Source organism: Rhinolophus hipposideros, assembly GCF_964194185.1.
Source record: "Rhinolophus hipposideros genome assembly, chromosome: 17".
Lineage (NCBI taxonomy): Eukaryota > Metazoa > Chordata > Mammalia > Chiroptera > Rhinolophidae > Rhinolophus > Rhinolophus hipposideros.
In genome coordinates, this window is record NC_138063.1 from 23,644,930 (window position 1) to 23,663,608 (window position 18,679).

At 42.8% G+C, this 18,679-nt stretch overlaps 1 protein-coding gene across 3 annotated transcripts in view; it reads right to left on the reverse strand.

Annotated features, from left to right (window-relative positions):
- Window positions 1-18,679, reverse strand: part of SETBP1 (SET binding protein 1) — a 352,849-nt gene that overhangs the window by 325,601 nt on the left and 8,569 nt on the right. For all 3 annotated transcript variants that reach the window (XM_081078692.1, XM_081078693.1, XM_081078694.1), the window contains exon 2: window positions 7,231-7,886. In XM_081078692.1, the coding sequence (XP_080934818.1) occupies window positions 7,231-7,716 (486 nt within the window). In that variant the 5' untranslated portion in view covers window positions 7,717-7,886. The remainder of the gene's footprint in view (window positions 1-7,230; window positions 7,887-18,679) is intronic.

Here is an 18,679-nt window from a genome sequence, read left to right on the forward strand (position 1 = left end):
CGCAGGTGGCCCGGAAGAGATGGAAGCAGGGTAAGAATAAGAGTCACGCCTACCAGAGCGAGGTGCTGTGCTCAGTGCCCACGGGCACTTTCATCCCCACAAACAAGGAGGTGGTGCTATGACCTGATTTTCATACAAGCAGGAAACAGTTTCAAGAGGTTAAGTACCTTGTTTAAAGTTATAGGGAGCCCAGGATCTAGTGCAGGTTCTCCTCTTCCAAAGGCAGAGAGAGCCCCATCCTGGAATCAAGAGAGCTGAGCTCAAATCCACTCTCAGGGCAAAGTCTCTTTCTAACAGAATCTGGAATCTCAACACTTCAAAGAATGGACGACTCTCCATCCGAACCGAAAACAGTTTTCCTGCTTGCTTATTCTACTAAATTGATCGTCAATGACATGGAGTTCACCAAAGGATATTTCTTGGGGAAGTACAAACTGAAACTGACTACCAAGGGAATATCCAAACCAAGAGGAAAAAAAAGCTAGCTCTATCATTTTAAACTCCAAGAGAATCCCAACCATGGGGGGGGGGGGGGGCGGGGGGGAACATGCAAGAAGGGAGAGGGGAACCAAACATTCCCAGAATATCCTCATGAAATCCTCATGGAATGCAAGTTGGGTAAATCGCACTGATTTTTTAAAATTATTTTTCAATTACTGTTAATTACATTCTATTTTTCAGGTGTACAACATAGTGATGAGACATTCATATAACATGAAGTGATCACCTGGATAAATCTAATACCCATCTGACACCATACATACTTATTATAATATTATTGACTATATTCTCTATGCTGTACTTTACATCCTCATGATTATTTTTGTAACTGGCAATTTGTACTTCTTAATCCCTTCAACTTTTTCACCCATCCTTCGGACCCCCCTTTTTAAGCTCAACTCTGACACTTGCTCCCATGACTGCAAGCTTTTGACATTGGGGTAAAAGGAAACAATCTGACGATGGAACAGTGCATCCAAAAAGAAGTCAAAAATGTTTATAGTAACTAGTTTTCTTAAAGAGAAAGACTTGCCCTCTCTACAGAATGGCTCTTAAAGTTTTCAGTTTTCAGAACAGAAATAAGGCTTCAGAGGTCAAAAACTATTTTTTTTTTTTAAATAGGCAGAAACTGAGACTCAGGGAGATGAAGGGGCAGAATCATTAATAACAGGGGCAGAGCTAATGCAAAGGGCTCTCATCTCCAGGTTTGCTGTTCTGTCCCCCACACCTTCAGCTCTAGATGTCAAATGTTACCTGTTACCCCATGGAGACAAATACTTTGTGGAAAAGCTTATTCACCTCCAACACCCCACCACCCCCTCACCCCCAGCCATGCAGCTTTAGCTCTAAAATAACTAGAGAGAAACCAATCAAAAAACAAAATTTCCAAGCACTAGGATGAATAAATAGGAATGGGTTGCTAAAATTAAAATTAAGATAAATAAATCTGTAGCGAGAAAATGAAAACTAAACAAGAGGGGAAATTCAGTTTCTTGTGAAGAAATGCTAGTGAGACCTTGCTCTCCTAGTCAGGTTCAGGGTGCTGTGCACGAAAAAGCTCATACTCCCAGCAGTTCAAAACACCACATGTGCAGCCCAAGAAAAAAAGAGGGCAAGCTACCTGGAAGTGACCAGAGAAGGTACTGGGCCAAGTGAGGTGACAGAAGGACACCTGAATAACATGGAGGGTAGAAAGCTCACCGCTGGGTGCCCAGGGCCAGCGACCAGAGTGGAGGAGGAGATGATGGGCGCAGCAGCCACATGTCAGGCCATCTGAGCTACCTTACATCCCCTGCCCAACACCTCCTCCCATGTCCCCCCTCCTCACCTAGCTGATATAGCAAACTGCTGCAATCCCAGGGGCTCAAGTCAGAATGGGGTGCCTCTCAGCACCCTACAGGAAAAATGGAGAACCTCGTGCAGTCCTCCCCATGACCACTGTGGTAGCCAAAGGCTCGCCTTTCATCTCTCCCCCTTTAACTCTCTCTGCCCTGCATCACTTTCATTATGTTCCCTGGGCATCTCCTTTCCCCGGTTCAAGGCCTGCTGAGCACGCCTATACCTACAGAATTAAAGGCAAACCCATTTATTTATTTGATATTCATCACTCTCTGCAACCTAGCTCCCCATCTCCATCACCTAAAAAGCCTTTTCTTTTCCCCTATTCATATTTTGTGTGTTTGGCACAAAGAAGATGCTATTTAAAGAATGAGTATGTGAATACATGACCCATTAGACTTCCTAAGAGAGGGCTCTGAGTGCTCAGAACACAATGCGAGAGTCTTGCCATAGACGGATGATGATGGTCTAGGTCAGGTTGCTAAGAGTGAACCCTGAGCGTGTTCCTGCGACCACGGTAGACACGATGAATAGCTTCTCTGATGAAGCTGAGGAAAGGGGAAGATTAAGTCCAAAGTAATGAAACAGAGTTGTATTTTGGTCAAAAGCAAATAAAAATTTTTAAGTACAATAAAGGAAAAACATGCGATTTTAAATCACGAGACTTTGAATTTTTGATCAAATATCCCAGTCACTTGGAAGTAAGGATGAAACGCCAGATTATGATCCTGTCACCTAACTAAAGTGGGAAAGTGGGAAAGAAATGCACTTGTCCTAGATCCCTATCTGAGTCTTTAGTGTCTTTTAGTCCTTTCGTTCTTTAGCATCTCTCTGGTCACTCAGGGATGGGAACATAGCATTAGCTTTGGACTCTAAGAGAAAGGGCTTCAGAGGCCAACCCTGTCTGTTTCTGTTCCTGCTCTTGCTTTTTGGAAGCAACTGACTCTCAATTTCCTCGTCTGTAAATAAATAATACCTGTCTTGACAGGACTGCTCTAAGGACAAATAGAGAAGGTGAATCCATGTGAAACAGCTAGTACAGACTCTGCGACATAGTTCAACAAACCAAACTAGGGTGGTGTGTGCTCTGTAAATTACCTATTTTGCCTAAAATCTCCCATTGAGTTATATCATGCGGAAATTATCATCTGTTTGGCAGAGGAGGAAAGAGGGGCTTCAGCAAGGTCCTACTCAGGTCCAAAGTCACAAAACCAAGTGGTGAAGATTATCACACCACATCTCCTACCCTTGGTCACTGTACGGGGCTCATCTGGGACTCCTCTCCCTTCTCATGATGTTGAGCCTGGATAGGTGTCCCTGACTCCATGGAAAGTCCTCAGAAACGAGGAGAGCTGCTAAGCGCTGCTCAGCTAAGAGCCTCTTAAAAACCTGTCACTGTTGGAACATTTCATGCTCACGTGTTATACAAGCACTTGCTTTTAGAGACTCACTTTCATCTTCTCTGTCTGGAAGGGAACAAGAAGAAGCTTAAGTTATTACATCACTTACCTGAGTCACCCTAACATGCAACAATATCGGTGTCATGATAAAGAGCAAGCGGCATGGCATCCAAAGGGCAGTTCTGAGGCCCTGAAATAGTTCTCAGCCCTCTTCCCAGTCTCTGTCTCTTACCAAATGCTGCTCTTACACCTCATGGAGGTCCATTCATCATAAACCCTCTTCCAACTAGCATCTCCTAATTTCATATGGAAGGAAAGTGGCAGTACCCTGGATAAAGGAATCCATGCACCCTTGAGCCAGTGAGGTCCCTCCTAACATCTTACCACTCGAGGGACCGTGGAGTGCCTCTTCTGATTGGAGGATTAGTCCTAGATTTGAAATTTGGAATAAAGCTCTTGGGGATGCCACACATATATCTCTTCACCCCAAGGCAGTAGAGCACATAGAAATAGAGTTAACCTAGCAGAGACATCGCTGTGATACGTAAGGAATGCTATCATTATCCTACAGTGCATTCTTTTTACAAAAACCAATGAAAAAGAAAATCATTTGGGATCCAATATACGCTGTCTTTGCCTAAGGCTGTCAAACAATGACTTGAAGAAAATTAATTGGTCTGCAAAAAAAAAAAAAAAAAAGGGAAAAATCTGGAGGTTGAAACATTAACAATGAAACAAAATATCCTGAAACTCCATGTCCTTTCCCCAAGTCAAGGGTCAACAAACGCTTATTTTGTTGTTGTTGTTGTTTGGTCTGGTAAGGGCCAGACAGTAAATAATGTAAGCTGTGTAGGCTCCACAGTCTCTGTCACAACCATTTGACTCCACTGTTACGGTGCAAAAGCAATCACAGACAAAATGTGAATAAATGGATGTGGCTCTTTTCCAAGAAAAAATAAAACTGTAGTTATGGACACCGAAATTTAAATTTCACCTAATTTTTACATGTTACAAAATATTATTCTCCTTTTGATTTTTTTCCCAACCATTCTTTGCCTGTGGGCTAGACACAAACAGGCTGGGGGCTCGATTTGGCCCACGGACTATAATCTGCCGACCCTGCTCTAAGTCAGCACATATGTTCAGGGGACTCCCAAGTAGGCATGTCCACCAGCTCAAGGACCAGTTCCACAGGGCCTCCTTCCTAGCTCCCAGCAGAGGACTTCAGTGCCAGGGCCCTTTCCAGGCATACTTCTTCAATGAGTAGCTTGCCTCATAAAAAAAAAGACTCAGAAGCCTGGATTTTAGTTAGACATTGACTTGTCACTTAGAAAATACCATTCTAATCCTTTCTCCTACCCCAAATAACTGATCACGTACTTCCCATTCGTACAGGTAAGTAAATTCTGCAAGTTCATGACACTTAACTTTTCTATACAAATGGCAAGCAAGGTTTCCACCTCTCCACCTCAGACTCAGCTTTTATTTACTCCCTGTTTGCAAAACAACAGGAACTTGAAGCGTACCAAAGTTAACATGCTAATCTAACAGAGATCAGAGAAAGCGCCTAATGTCTACCAAGTCATTATGACTCAGTACTGATAAGTTCATTCATTTCTGGGAAATAACAGCTCTAGGCGTAAATAAACATAAGAAAGATGGAGAGGTACAACATGAAGAAAGCTCCTAACAATTTAGGTTTTTTTGTAGATATTCCCATTATAGTATCAGCTGTAATGCACAGAATTTCAGCCTTTTCCTTTCCTTTCTGCCGCCTTAATTGCTGAGGCTTAGAAACACTGATTTGATTAAGTTGCATATTTAAGGAAGCGATTTTATCTCTCTTTGCAATAAAGCACACAAAGGGCATCCAGCTTTTTGGGTGAGAATGACCAGCCTGAGAATTTCAGATATGAGAATAGAGGTCCATCGCACATTTCAGCTTTGAAATCATCCCCATATCACTAATTCCAGAGTTTTATTCTAGGGTATTCCAATAGGCAGAAGACTCTATGTGGGAACAATTGTATGGTTTTAGGGGAAATAATACCTATTTAAAGGATATCTTTATAGAATAGTGAATTTGGGTTTGCACACCCAAAATTGTCCTTGGCTTCTCCGATCCTGCTAATGATGGGGATGGAAGGAAAACAGTTGCTGCAATTTTTAAGACGCCCACCCACACAAAAATCCACCAACACACAAAGAACTGGCCATCTTAATGGCTAGAAACAAAGATATTCCTTTATTTTCAAAGCTGAAGAGACCCACTTCCAATGTAAAGCTTCAGTTTTTACATGGAGCTTGACGTGAGCTGTTGAATTTGCTTGCCAGATTCTCGAAAAGTTCCACATGCATGCATCTAGAAAATCCTTAGTTTTATGACAGAGACACAGAAAGCATAGCAAAGTTTTAATAGGGAGGGAGAAGGGGAAAGCAGTGCTTCTATGTTGGTGTGAAACCAATTTCTAACGATTCCTTTGCATTATGAATAGTCAAGTCAGGTGACCAACTAATTGTCCTGGCTTGCCCAGGACTGAAGGGGTTCCTGGACTCAGGGTTTTCAGTTTTAAAATCAGGATAGTCTGAGACAACTGGGAGGCATTGGTCATCCTAGAAAGTCTCTTCTAGTCCAAGTCTTTGGATTTGAAATTCAACCCATCAGACCAAAATCCCTAACGTGAGGAAGGACACAAGCCCTACACTATAGAAAGAACAATGATTCTAGCAGTTTCATTGAAAACGATGACTCCAAAGCTCAAAGACCACTGACAACAGGAACACTACAGATTATCAATGGGCTGTAAAGAAGAGAGGTTCATTTACAGGTGCCCTTTAGTTAATCCATCATGGCTAAAGCCCAGATAAATGATAAGATATGGGGGAAAGTGTTACAAAGACTCCGATTAACCCCTACAACCTAGAATCCAAGAACTCAGTCAACAAGTGGGCTCTGTTCATAGCTACGCACAAGTCCCAAGGATTACGAGAAACAGAAACATTCTAGACTGTGGCACTCACTCCTCTGCTCTCACAGAGGAGTACCAAACCCCTCCCAGGAGGAGAGGTCACTGTAACACTGTGATACAAAATAAATACAATGAAACCTGGACCTATTCTTTCTTAACCAAATTACATCCCCAGTCATCTAGAGAGCTTTTTTCTAGACCCATGTTTGTTAAGGAGGAAAATGACAACCAACCAAGTTCACTGAACACCCAATCTTAAAAGTCTATGATGTGTGGACAGAGATTCAGGCTAGTGGCCTGTCCCTTTTCTTTCTCCAGTTCCAGTTCTAATGCTTACCACTGGCTTTCAGAATAATGATCTCTCAGCCCTTTAAGAGGCTCACTTACTACAAAGACTGGGTTTCCTAAGTCAAGTGAGAAACTCACCGATGTCAGAAAAATGTACAATAGGGACTGAAACCAAAAGATTATACCAATTTCTTGACTGTTCTGATTGACCAAAATTTTTCAACATCCCACGCTCAACTATGAGAACTGAAACACAGATCAAAGCAAAAGTAAAACCTCAAAAATGTTGTCACAGCTTAGCCAGATCTGACCCAGCCAATCGACTGCTACACAATAAATAGGAACGCTCCAGAATTATAATTCTAGTAGCTACTGTTGGTCAGTTAGGTAGAAGATCTAATACTAAATTGGACACTATACCAAGATATCAGAGGCCCTAAGTACACCATCAAGGAAATCAGTAATTCAGAAATATAGCAGGTCCTCAAATAATGTCAATAAGTTCAACATCGTCCCCTTATAATGTTGATGAGATGCCACAGGAAATAAATTCTTCTTTATATCAATGAGCTTATGATAAAATTGGTTTCGTTGTCTTTTCACTTAAAGTTTCAGAATTTATCAGTGATGTTAAGTATAAATAAGTAATGAGAAAATAGACCCTTAGAAGTTGAGGATAAAAAATGGCAAAAACAAACAAACAAAAAAAAAACCTACAAAACAGGGCTCCTTACCTTCTTTTTGGAGTAGCTTCTTTCCTCTTCCTTCGTGGCTTTGCTATTTTTCCCAGCACGGGACACTTTCTGGTCCCCAGACTGCTTGATGGTTATCTTGATTTCAGGTGGGCATATATAGTTCTCCAAATTCTTGGGGGGTTTCTTAGCCCGTTTTGTGGTCTGAATCTTCAGCTTCAGACTCCCCTCCGTGAAGTTTGCTTCCTTGATGGAAAACTCCTGTTCTTCCAGGCCGTCTCCTGCTACCCATTTCTCGCTGTCTGCATTGGAGGTGGAATCCACATCACGCCCTGAGCCCAGTTCATCCTCCTCCTCCGGCTCCATGCATCCTCCACCCACTGGCATTCCCTTTCCAGTTCCTGGAGCAGAGAGCAAAGGTTCCCCTGCACAGCTTGGAGCAGCTGGGGGCTTGGCTGAGGAGACCGGCAGGAATTCCGACTCGCTCCCCCTTTGCCGGGAGCTGCTTAAGATGTCCCTGGACTCCATGATAATCCTACAGTCTTCAGGAGTTCTCAGGAGGGGGAAGGGAAAAGGGGGAAAGGAAAGGGAAGAAGAGAGGACACCCAAAATTCCAAGGACAAAGTTGTCTGGCTGCTGGGTTCAGAGTCTCAGGGATGGAGTCACGGTGAGGTGTTCAGAAGAGATCAGATCTGCAACTGAGAAGCAGAGAGATAATTAGCCACGGCAGGAAGGAAGAGGATTTCTGAAGCAACGCAATCTAAGTTCCAGAAGCTCCTTCCCATTTATCTATGGCATCAGAAAAAGTGATGGGAAGAAATCAATCAGAACATGCACATCCCAACTTGGATTAAGTTGGAGCGGGGGGTGGGGGGGACACACACAAACACATACCCCTTCACTAAACTGATATTGACATTTATGGCTGTGGACCAAGAAAGATAAGAGACGCAAGCCCTTCAGACCAATAACCAGCTAGAAGCTTCTTAAACCAAAGCCACAGATGGCTGAGTCACCATCAAAACCCACCATGACGAAAGGGAAGTCAAAAGTGTTGATGCTCAGGTCTGCGGGAACTGCGTTTGGCTGGTTTCTTGCACCACTTCCCTCGCACCCTCTCACATATGAAAAACAGTTTGCCAAGCTGAACACAACCGCTGAGGTGCCTGGGCCAAGCTCTTCAGCCCCTTGGAGGAAGGACATTTAGCTGACATCTTAACCATTCTTTCCTGATCAGTTTCCAATATGAATTATTTCCATTATGCAATAGCCTTATCTAATTCTTAAAAGAAAAGCAAATCTTAGGCACAGGCTTGAAAACAAAAAAGGAAAACCAACTCTAAAAACATTTCTATGGACACAAAAGGTATTTAACCATTATCGATTATTTAGATAAAAAATAGCTATCCTAGAGACTTTGTGGTCCTCAAACAAACTGGCATTAAGTATATGACAACAAAACAGAGACAGGGAGACAGGGAGCATTTCACAGACCTTTAGAAGTGTTAGGGAAACCCCACACCCCAACTCCCCATCCACCAGGATCTTTGATTCTGATTTCCTCACAAGGAAGAGAAAAATCAGTCAGGCTTTCTCCAGACTATGGTAGGATCAGCTAAACTATCCTTCACCCTTACTCACTCCACGTTCCATTATTCTTGGTTTCTTACTTATCATTTTCAAAGCCCAAAAGGAAGACCAAATGCTCATTCTCAAGAGAAAACCTAGAGCCCTAGAGCACAAAACTTCACGACCTCATTTCCTTCCACCCCTAGGCTGGAGGTGAGATCACACTCAAGCCTTCTTAAATTCCTGACTACGCTTTAAGTTTCCCAGAAGAAGACATTACTGCACACCTTATATTTCTACCACTGAGCCCACCAATTTAAGGAGCTGGTCAGCAAATGAGCCCACCATAATATTCTAACAATGCCCGCACAGACACATTCAGGACAGCCACGAACTGGAACCTGAACGCTGGGCATGTCCGTGCTCCCTCTGGAATCAGTACTGTTTTAGCTGATGCCCTGTGAGGAAGCCAGCCAGCAAGGTACCTGGAGCTTCACATTGACCTGCTCCCCAGAGATACCAAGGAACACACTCAGCTCCCAGAAACTGCTCAGCCCTATTGAAGGACACATTTACGCCTACTTCCACTTGGGGAAAACCCAATGAATACCGCATTTCTAGAAGAGAACAGGTGGCATGAGCATCTTTGCTGAAGCTGTCAATCAAACATTAAATCCATGCTACGAAAGGGAGAAAGTCCCCACTTAAGAATGGGAAAGGCAGTCGACTAGGTGACACTTGTTTCTTTTACTTGTAAGATTGATTCTTTGTCTCGTCTAACCTGATCTGCCTACTGGCCCAAAATCTTACACAATTTTTTAGAAGTTATATTCAAGTCAACATTCATTGAAACCTCTCTTCTTAGTGTCAGGTACCACACTAGCTGTTGGAGACATCGAGATGCCCTAGAACAGGTCCCTGCTTCTCAAGCAGTAAGAATCCAATAAGTCTTTCTCAGTTTATACCCTAGAACCATACAAATTGCAAGCCATGTTTTGTTATGGGAGTAGTTTTCAGTGGTTTACTCCCTCGGTCACGAATCTCCAATGTTCCATTTTAATGCCCTGTTACCCACCTATAAAGCTACCCTTAGGTTAGGGCAAAAAAGTGAGGCATAGTTCCCCATAAAATGTTCCTAACCTAAATCCATTCGGACCTTTGAACCACAGTAGGCCAGTGTGTACTGCAGGTTCTATGATGAGAGAAAACAAGTAAAATCTAAACTTTAGAGAAATGGTTAGGTGTATGAAGGAAATGTATTATTAATACTAAGAAAGTATCTTCCCTTAAAAAAATGACTCACTTCAGAGTTTCTTATGTTTAATGGCATAAACCATTAACTAATTGATATAGAGGACAAAGTTCCAAAAGTTAAAACTCAAATAGTAAGAGATCCACCAAAAAGAAAAATGCAACAATTTTTTTCAGTTCTCCTCAAGTCAAGATCCTAAAACACAATTAAAATACAATCTCTTTCCTCAAGGAGGTTACAGTCTTGAATAGTGACTTGAAAAATGAAACAGAACAAATTTTTATAGGTCCTATAATAAAGGATAGAAACAACGGGAAGAGAAAGTATTTTCCACTTGGGCAAGGTATAAACAGATAAATGGCAAACTACCCAGGAAGGCTTGAAGGAGAGCATAGCATATGGCCTTGACCTTGAGGGGCTTCAATAGGGAGAGTGGGCAGATGAAAGATAGGAAGATAAGAAGGAACAGCATGAGGCAAGGCCTGGGGCAGGAGCATGCAAGCTTCAGGGAAGAGAAAGTTGAAGTTTGGCTAAGAGGTATGGTGTGAAATGGGGACTGGTGAATGAGACAGCTGGAGATAAAAGGTTACAGCCAGATCATGGACATCCTTGAATGTCACACTAATTAGCTGGATTTTATCTTACAGGTAATGAGAAAATCCATTTAAGGGATGTCAATAGGGAGGCGACGCTATTAAGGCTATGCTTTAGGAAGATAATTCTGGCAAGTGATATGAGGGGTGAATTAAGAGAACCTGATATTACAGGCGGGGGACCATACAGGGGCTCAGCTGAAATTCAATTCTTGTTGCATGAGGACCTGAACCGCAGAAGTATGAGTACAACATGATAAATACTAGAGATGAAACAGCGATGCAGTCTCGAATAATCCCAATCTGAGGAACTCATCAATTCCAGACTTTCCATACCAGTTTCACCCTTCAGAATCCAGTCTTGGGGCTCATCCAGCCACCAACTTGCATTTCCTATTCAAGTCACACTAAGTCTCCACAGCAGCATTATACACACAGCATTCTTTCTGCATTGGTATTTTTATAGAATCTTTTCTTATATCCCTTCCCACCAAAGCATGCAATGCCTGGCATACAACTGGTGCCCACCAAATGTCTGTCGCATGAAGGAATGAATGAACAAATGAAAAACAGATCCCAAGCCTTCCCATAGTTCAAGGCCATGCCAAAGTGTTCACTTCCCCGTAACTATATTTTGTAAACTCTGGACCACAGCATTCACTCCCTGGCCTGACTTACACTGCACCCAGCTGTATAGCTTGCCCCTAAATACTAGCCTTGCATTGTCTCCTTGTTGTTTCGAGTGCACAAATCTTATTTCCCTCACTTGACTGCAATTCAGTCTCAGGCTGAGACAAACTGCAGTTCTACAACTTTCACATTCACTTCAGCACCCAGTGCAGCACTGGGCACTGGGAGAACTTCCAGAAGTTCTTTCTGAATGAAAATGAATCAGCCCCCCGACAGTTATTCAAAGTCCTGTGGTTCAAGCTACTCCAACAGTAGCTTTAGCCACCGAAACAGCCCCCGCGAAATTCACTGCCTATGCTGAGGATTATAACCTGGCCCCTCGTGTCCGCATGCACCCCTCACCTTAGGAAAATAAAAAGAAGCTTTCAAAAGCAAAGAGCAGAGAAACCTAACCTGTCTGTTTACTTCACCAGCACACAAAGCTGTTGTTCTCCCTTTGCCTTCTCCCCACACGTACCTGCCACCCCAAATTCACAGTTCAATTTGGTGGGGAGTCTGGAAGACCACTGCGTGTCCTCTTTGGTGCACCCCCGACAACAAGTGCGTGTGCGTACACACGCTCACGGGCTCACTCACACACTCAAGGAGGAGGGGAACCCGAAGCAAGGTGAAAACGTTTTGCCTTGTCCCATTCCAGCAGTCAGCAAGTCATCCAGAGCGGGCGGGTGCACAGTGCACACTCTGTACTTGACGCGAGTCTCCAGTCCAACAGAAGTTAACCCTTCCGTGGCTGCTTGCAGGGCGCGGGGTGGCAGGGGATAGGAACAACGGTATTATTAGAAAATAACTGCCTAGGTGGTTCCAGAGGAACAGAGGGGCTAGAAGGAGAGAGTGGTGATGCATTTGGGAAGGACACTGGAATAGGAGGCCAGAAATCTGGGCTCTTCTGGTTCTGCCACTCACACACAATGTGATGCTAGAAAAGCCACTTGGGAGTCCCTTACTCTGTACTTATCTCAGCAATGTATGGAGGGGGTCCCAGGTCTCTTCCATACTCAAGACTTTGTAATGTTAACCGGCACACCATAGACCTACAGGGACACTCCAAAGTACATAGTGTGACCTACAGAAGTATTTCTCTGACATGCTTGGCTCGATGTCCCTCATGACACAATGTGTCCCAAGAAGTACATCTGATGTCCCTCATGACACAATGTGTCCCAAGAAGTACATCTTCCCACCCCTTCAAATCTGCATGATGGAAGAATTTTTTCCTAATGTAAATGCAATTCTCTACCTGGAGCCTTGGGAAACTCTTACTAATCCTGGAACTTGGTGGAAGGGCAAGTCTCAAGCCCCACCTATGGATTCAGAGCTCCTGATTTTTTTACCACGTGGTTCTGATGGGCTTAGGTTTTGCCAGGTCTACGTGCTCACTCCTACCAACTGCCGTGACCATAAAGCACTAGTATTCTGTGTTTATAGGTTTTCCCCCCTTACTGTACTATCCTGAATTTCTTAAGTATAGGCATCAGTTGCATGAATAGGCATCCATCCAATCCCAACACCTAGCACAGTGCCCAACGCATAAGGGAAACCCAAGAAATGTGGATCGACTGAATTAATAAATGAATAAAGCAACTAGGGCTGGGCTTCCCAGCATCGTCCTGCTTTCCCGTCTGCTTTGCTCCCAGGGTATATGTAGGCCATCCTTACCCAACTGCTGCTTTCCAAAGAAACAACATGGTGGGGCTGACAAAGGCCTTGGCATATCTAACAGGAGTCAAAGATGTGGACTGTGGACCTAATTCTGCTATTTAGGAGAGTTCATAAGCCCTCTTTCAATCTCAGTGTCTCATCATCAAAATGGAACAAAAACCATCTTTCCGATCTTCCTCATTAGGTCATGGTTTTTATCTTTTTTATTCATGGAACTACATGCTCCTTATAAAAAATTTTTAAAATAATACGTGCACCTCATAAGGTCTTAAAGGCAAACAATCATAAATATAGGACGGTCCACTGCCTCATTCCTGACCTTTCCCAAACTCTCCCAGAGCTCCGCATCCTCAGCCTTACCTGCTCTGAACTCTGCAAATCCCCATAAGGCCAGATACTTCTTTCATCTTTACACGTAGAAGACACTGGGCTGACCATATATAATCATTGAGTCAGAAGCTTTCCCCTCAAAATACTGCAGAATGTCTTCTAGCATTTGAAGTAATAAAAAAGGGAGCCCAGCTTGTTTTTGTTTTTTTTGTTTGTTTGTTTTCTCCATAGAAAACCTGTTTTATGCTGTTATAATTAAAGTTCTATTTGCTGTTGTTATAGAATTTTATTAATGACAAAATGAGTGTAGTGTGGATCTCACTCCTTTTATTTTTCTTAGAACACAGTGAGCTTTTTGGATCTGTAGATGTAGGCTCTTTGTAGTTCAAAACTGTTCAATTCAATTATTCCTTTCATTATTTTTTCTATTCAATGCTGCTGGCTTCTTTCTAAATTTTTCCTGTAACTCTTAGTTTAGAACTCTCAGCCCTGTTCTCCATTTCTTTCATTCTCTCTCTCACTGTGTTTATTTCTTTATTTTTCATTGTGGAAGAACATACCTTAATCTATTCTCCATAGTACAAATTTAATTCTATCTACATCCTCCCTTTGCCTTTACTGACTGGATTTTTAATTCTGCTATTGCACATTTTGTATTCCTGCAATCTTTCTTTACTTTATTCATCCTCCTTCCAGCTGATTCTAATGGCTTTTCATTTCAGCACGCTCCCTCTTTATTACTTTATGCTCCTGTTCCATCAGGGTCGTTTCTTCTCATTGTAGATGTCTGGCAGCTTTTTAAAATTCTCATTTTGCTGTTGTAGCAAATAATTATCATAATATTGTTCCTTTTATCTTGTTTTGAATATTTTCCCCCCTAAGGTCTCATGTTGGATTATTTCTCTTTACTTGTGCTCTAATGAGGAGAGAGTCTTGGCCTATAGAGAAAGCACTGGTCTCCTTTCGACTCTACCTTCCACTCATCTTGAGGCCAATGAAATCCTCCTCTCAGTGATCCAATTGCCTCACTTCCTAGTGAACAGTGACGGTGTGCTGAAGTCAGCCCCAGGGGCTCAAGAGAGCCTAACATGTGAATCTCTTTGCAGCTCCACATTTAATGGTGTCAAGTTGCAAACTGGCTGTGGTAGGAGTGTTTACACCACAGGAATCAGCAAATTTAAACAGGGGTTTATAAAAAATCTGGAGAACAGGGTGTTAAGCATTTATTAGAATACCATGGACAGTAGACGTCTATCTACTATTTTTTTTTTTTTTTTTGCTGGACTAAGAAGGGATCCTTTGGCCATATTCCTTAAACCTGAAAGGCTGAAGTCCACAATATGCACGGCTACAAATTCTCTTTATGTCTATCTGAGAGCGTTATTCTAGGAAACATCTCTGTCAAGAAGTCAATGTCCCTCTTCTACTCCTCCCAAATCTTTCTCTTCCAGTCTTGCCATTTGTTTTCTGAGAATTGTAGACTTTGAGAATACATATAATTATGTTAGGGAGGAGACCATCTTTAGTTGTTTTATTAATGCTGTCCATGCAGAGGAGTGCCTATTTTTCTGGTTGACAGAAATTGTTAGTTTCTGATCTTAGGGGGCAAGGGATATAAAAGGATGGAATGTGAGTCTACCTGACTACTGATAGGGAAGCAACTATATTTTAAATCTAGGTTCACTGGCCTATAGTTATGAGAATCCCATCTCAGATTCTGGCAACATATTGACTGTCTGACTTTGCTTTGGGGGTGGTTGAGCATTCAACTCTCTGTGTCTTCTAAGGTATTTTCTGGGGAGTCAGAAGTGGCTATTCCCACTTGGGGGACTTTGCATGTGTCTGAGATCCTCTTCCTACCCCCTTGAGTTAATGCCTCTTTATTACTCAAGCCCAGGCAAATGATACTTCCCTGAGCTTCACAAATCACATCAGGACTCCCTGCTTTGTACCTTTAACACACAGAATTTTCTTTCCTAACACTTACTATAGTTTATAATTAATATCTGCATCACTCTTGGTTTCAACTCTGCCTCCTCTACTAGATGGTAAACCCTTGAGGGTAGGAGCTGTGTCTGTTTGGCTCACCATAGAACCCCTAGAGCCTGGCACAACTTCTGATGCAAGGAGCAACACTCCAAATTCTTCGCTGAGTGAATGTTGAATGAGAGACTGCGTCAAAGGCCAGCCAGGCACCATTTGACTCAGGTGCCCAAGACACTGAGTGATGTGTCTCTGAAATCCTTCCTACCACAGAAACACCCACAGTGAATGCTCCATAAACACTGATAAATTGATCTAATGACCCAACCCTTACCTGCCTCTCAATCAGCAAAGGCAAAGGCAGCTCTACACCACAGTTCTCTGACCCTGGAAACACACCAATGGTCTACAGCAAAGAATAAAGCTCAGACTTGGTGGGTTTTTTATATTACATACCTGTGTGGTACCTTCCTGATCACAGCTTGCCTCCTCCAAGCTGTGTTCCCAGAGTACCGCACCAAACATTCCCCAGCAGCATTCCTGAGGTGAAGCTTCCCCAAGTCCACTGATTTGCATCACCTCTTATGATTCCCTGTTACCTCCCCTGGCCAGCTGCACTTTCTCCTTTCCCCACTTGGCTACCTCTAAATCATCCTTCAAGAATTGGGTAAAGTCTCATCTCCTTCAAGAAGACTGACTGGACCTTCCTTTTCTATTCCTTTCCCTTTATGTGTACACGTGAGTGTATACACACACACACACTCATACACACAGATGGTCTTGTTCTCACTTCCCTAGGCATTCTGCTATCGAAGCATTTGGCAAACAGCATTACAGTGTTCCCTTTACTTATTTATTTCTCCCACCAGACCATGAGTGAAGACCTCCATGAGGGAAGGGTCTCTACCTCCATGAAGTAGGTCTCTACCACCGCTCAGAGGACAATGAACACACACAGTAAGTGTCCAATAGCACGTGTCCAAGCCATGTTTATCCTTGAAAAGAAGACTGGAAGTAGCACTGATATGATGTCACAGGTTTACATTTCTTAGCTTTTCTTTTCCACTAGTAATTATGTTCTTGGAAAACATATTTAAACTGTTCAAGTTTCATTTGGAAATTGGGTAATAATCCTACCTCAAGGGTTGTTTGGGAAAGTAATGAAGACTAAATAGATACTTATGAAAGGATATGTTGGAATCACCTTAGTGGGTCTTCAAAACTTTTGGTAAATTTGCTTTAGTTCCACAGTCTGTGTCACCCATGGTATTATTTGGCTAAATGTTTCCTTCTCTTCACAGATCCCAAGTAAAGCCAGAGGGACAGCGGCTGGAGACGAACCTCTTCCATCTCCCTTTACAATGAGAGAACACATACAAGTACTTTAATTTATACCTGCTAACTTTAGAGTTTTGATGTTGTTTGAGTATTGCTTTCCTCTTATTCTCACTTTGTCTCATAGAGAAAATAAGACTGAGTTCATTCATGAGTTCCAGCTTCAATTCCCTGCTCTGCCATTTGGAGCTGGGCGGCATTGGGCGAGTTTCTTTTTCTCCCTGGGTCTCCCTCTCTTCATTTGTATAATGAGAGAGTGGGAGAAGTGGCCCCCTCCAACTCTAACATTCTCAGGTGTTGAGCTTTATCTCCCCAACAAAATCCCCTCAAAGATAGGTCAGGTACCTGATACCCCTTTATAGATCTGCAGCTGTGTCTGGCTGAGCCTAACCCACACCTCAGGGTCAGGCTCTTCATCCTCAGCTCTCCATAATAGGGAGAGAAACAGAATCAAGCTTCTGGAGCCTGAGGCTGGGCACATTGTCTGTTAACAAACAGTTCTTCCAGCTCTAGCTGCAAAAATAGTGCCTCCTCTGGGAACCAATAAAACAACACAACAGAATGAGCCTTGGGTCTTGGGGCCCTGGAGAAAGCACAGGCCCGAGCCAATCCTCACATCTACAGGCTCTGTAGCTTTGGCAATTACCTGTAGCCTGCATTTCTCCATGCAGTCAAGGAAGGGGCACAGCTGTAGTGAGAGGGAGGTTTAAACATAACCAATGGCCTTTATGGCCACCATCAGTTTCATCTGGACAATAGCCCTGCGATGCAGGAGACCTGTCCTCCTTTTACAGATGTGTAAACGATGGTCCAAGGAGGTTGACAATTTGCTCATGGGCACGCACTACCTGGCCAGATCCACAAACAAATCCAGGTCAACATGATGCCAGAGCCTGTGCTTTTTACTTTTACACCAGGATGTCTCTAAAACAGAGTAATGTCAGCTTTCAACCAAACACTTTTAACTGCTTCTACAGATGGGAGCTCCAAAACCAGTTTGCCATCTGACTTGTCATATCATTTAAACCCTCTGGGCATCAGTTTTCTTATCTGCCCTCCTAGTGTCTTCACAGACTCTTACAAGGGAAATAGTAGATAACATATGCAGAATAGCTCCTAAATAGGTTCAATGCGGTAGCGTAGACCTGTAAGAAGTAACTGATCAGAGTGTGTCCTGTCCAAATAGAGTAGAGAGATCCACATGGTAAAGAAAAGGATCCAAACTTTTAAAAGGCATGTAGTAGACAATAAGGGTATTAAGTTTATTATTTGACTTAGCCTTGAGATGTGCACATTATATAGATTAAGAAAACTGAAGTTGAGAAATTTATTAAAATGACAGAGGTAGTCCTGTCTTACTCTAGATATAATTTGCTTTCCTTTGCGCCCAGAATTAGTAATCTCTTAAAACTCTACCATGCCATTTATAAATTCAGAATGAAAATGATAGACTTCCCTGGAGGCAATGGGACTAAACCGAATAACTGAACAGATAAGAAATTCCATAGTCTTTCTTTCTAGGCCCTCTAATTTTGACTCCATGCCCTGTTCCATCTTCATTCAAATTGCCTGACTTCTCAACCATCTGATTCAGCAATTGCTTTGCTTGTTGTCAATTGAACATAAAGTGTAATCTGACGCTTGCATGTTTGTGCTTCTGCCACAGAAGAGATGACAGGCATACCAGGGAGCTAAACAAATATCAGCTCCATTTCCCTTCCTTTATCTTTCTGATTCAGCTATGTTGAACTGTCACCTAAATGCTGCTTTTACTGAAACGTGTGCATGTCTTTCTCCAATTATACATTAAACGCCTGGAGATGAGCACCAGAACCATGGAGTTCTTTTGTTCCTCAGAATGGCTGATCCCCATTCAGAATGCTTATATGTATTTTTTTGGTTTTCATTCTGAAGATAACTCTTTTGAACCCCAGACGGGAGACGTAGTGGTTGACAAGACTGGGGGTGGCAGGGACAGTCAGACATCAAGGTTCGTTGTGCGGTATGTGTGGAAATTCTCTAAAGGGAGCATCACTGTGCTCCTTACACCTACACACCTCCCACTCTGAAAACGCCAGTC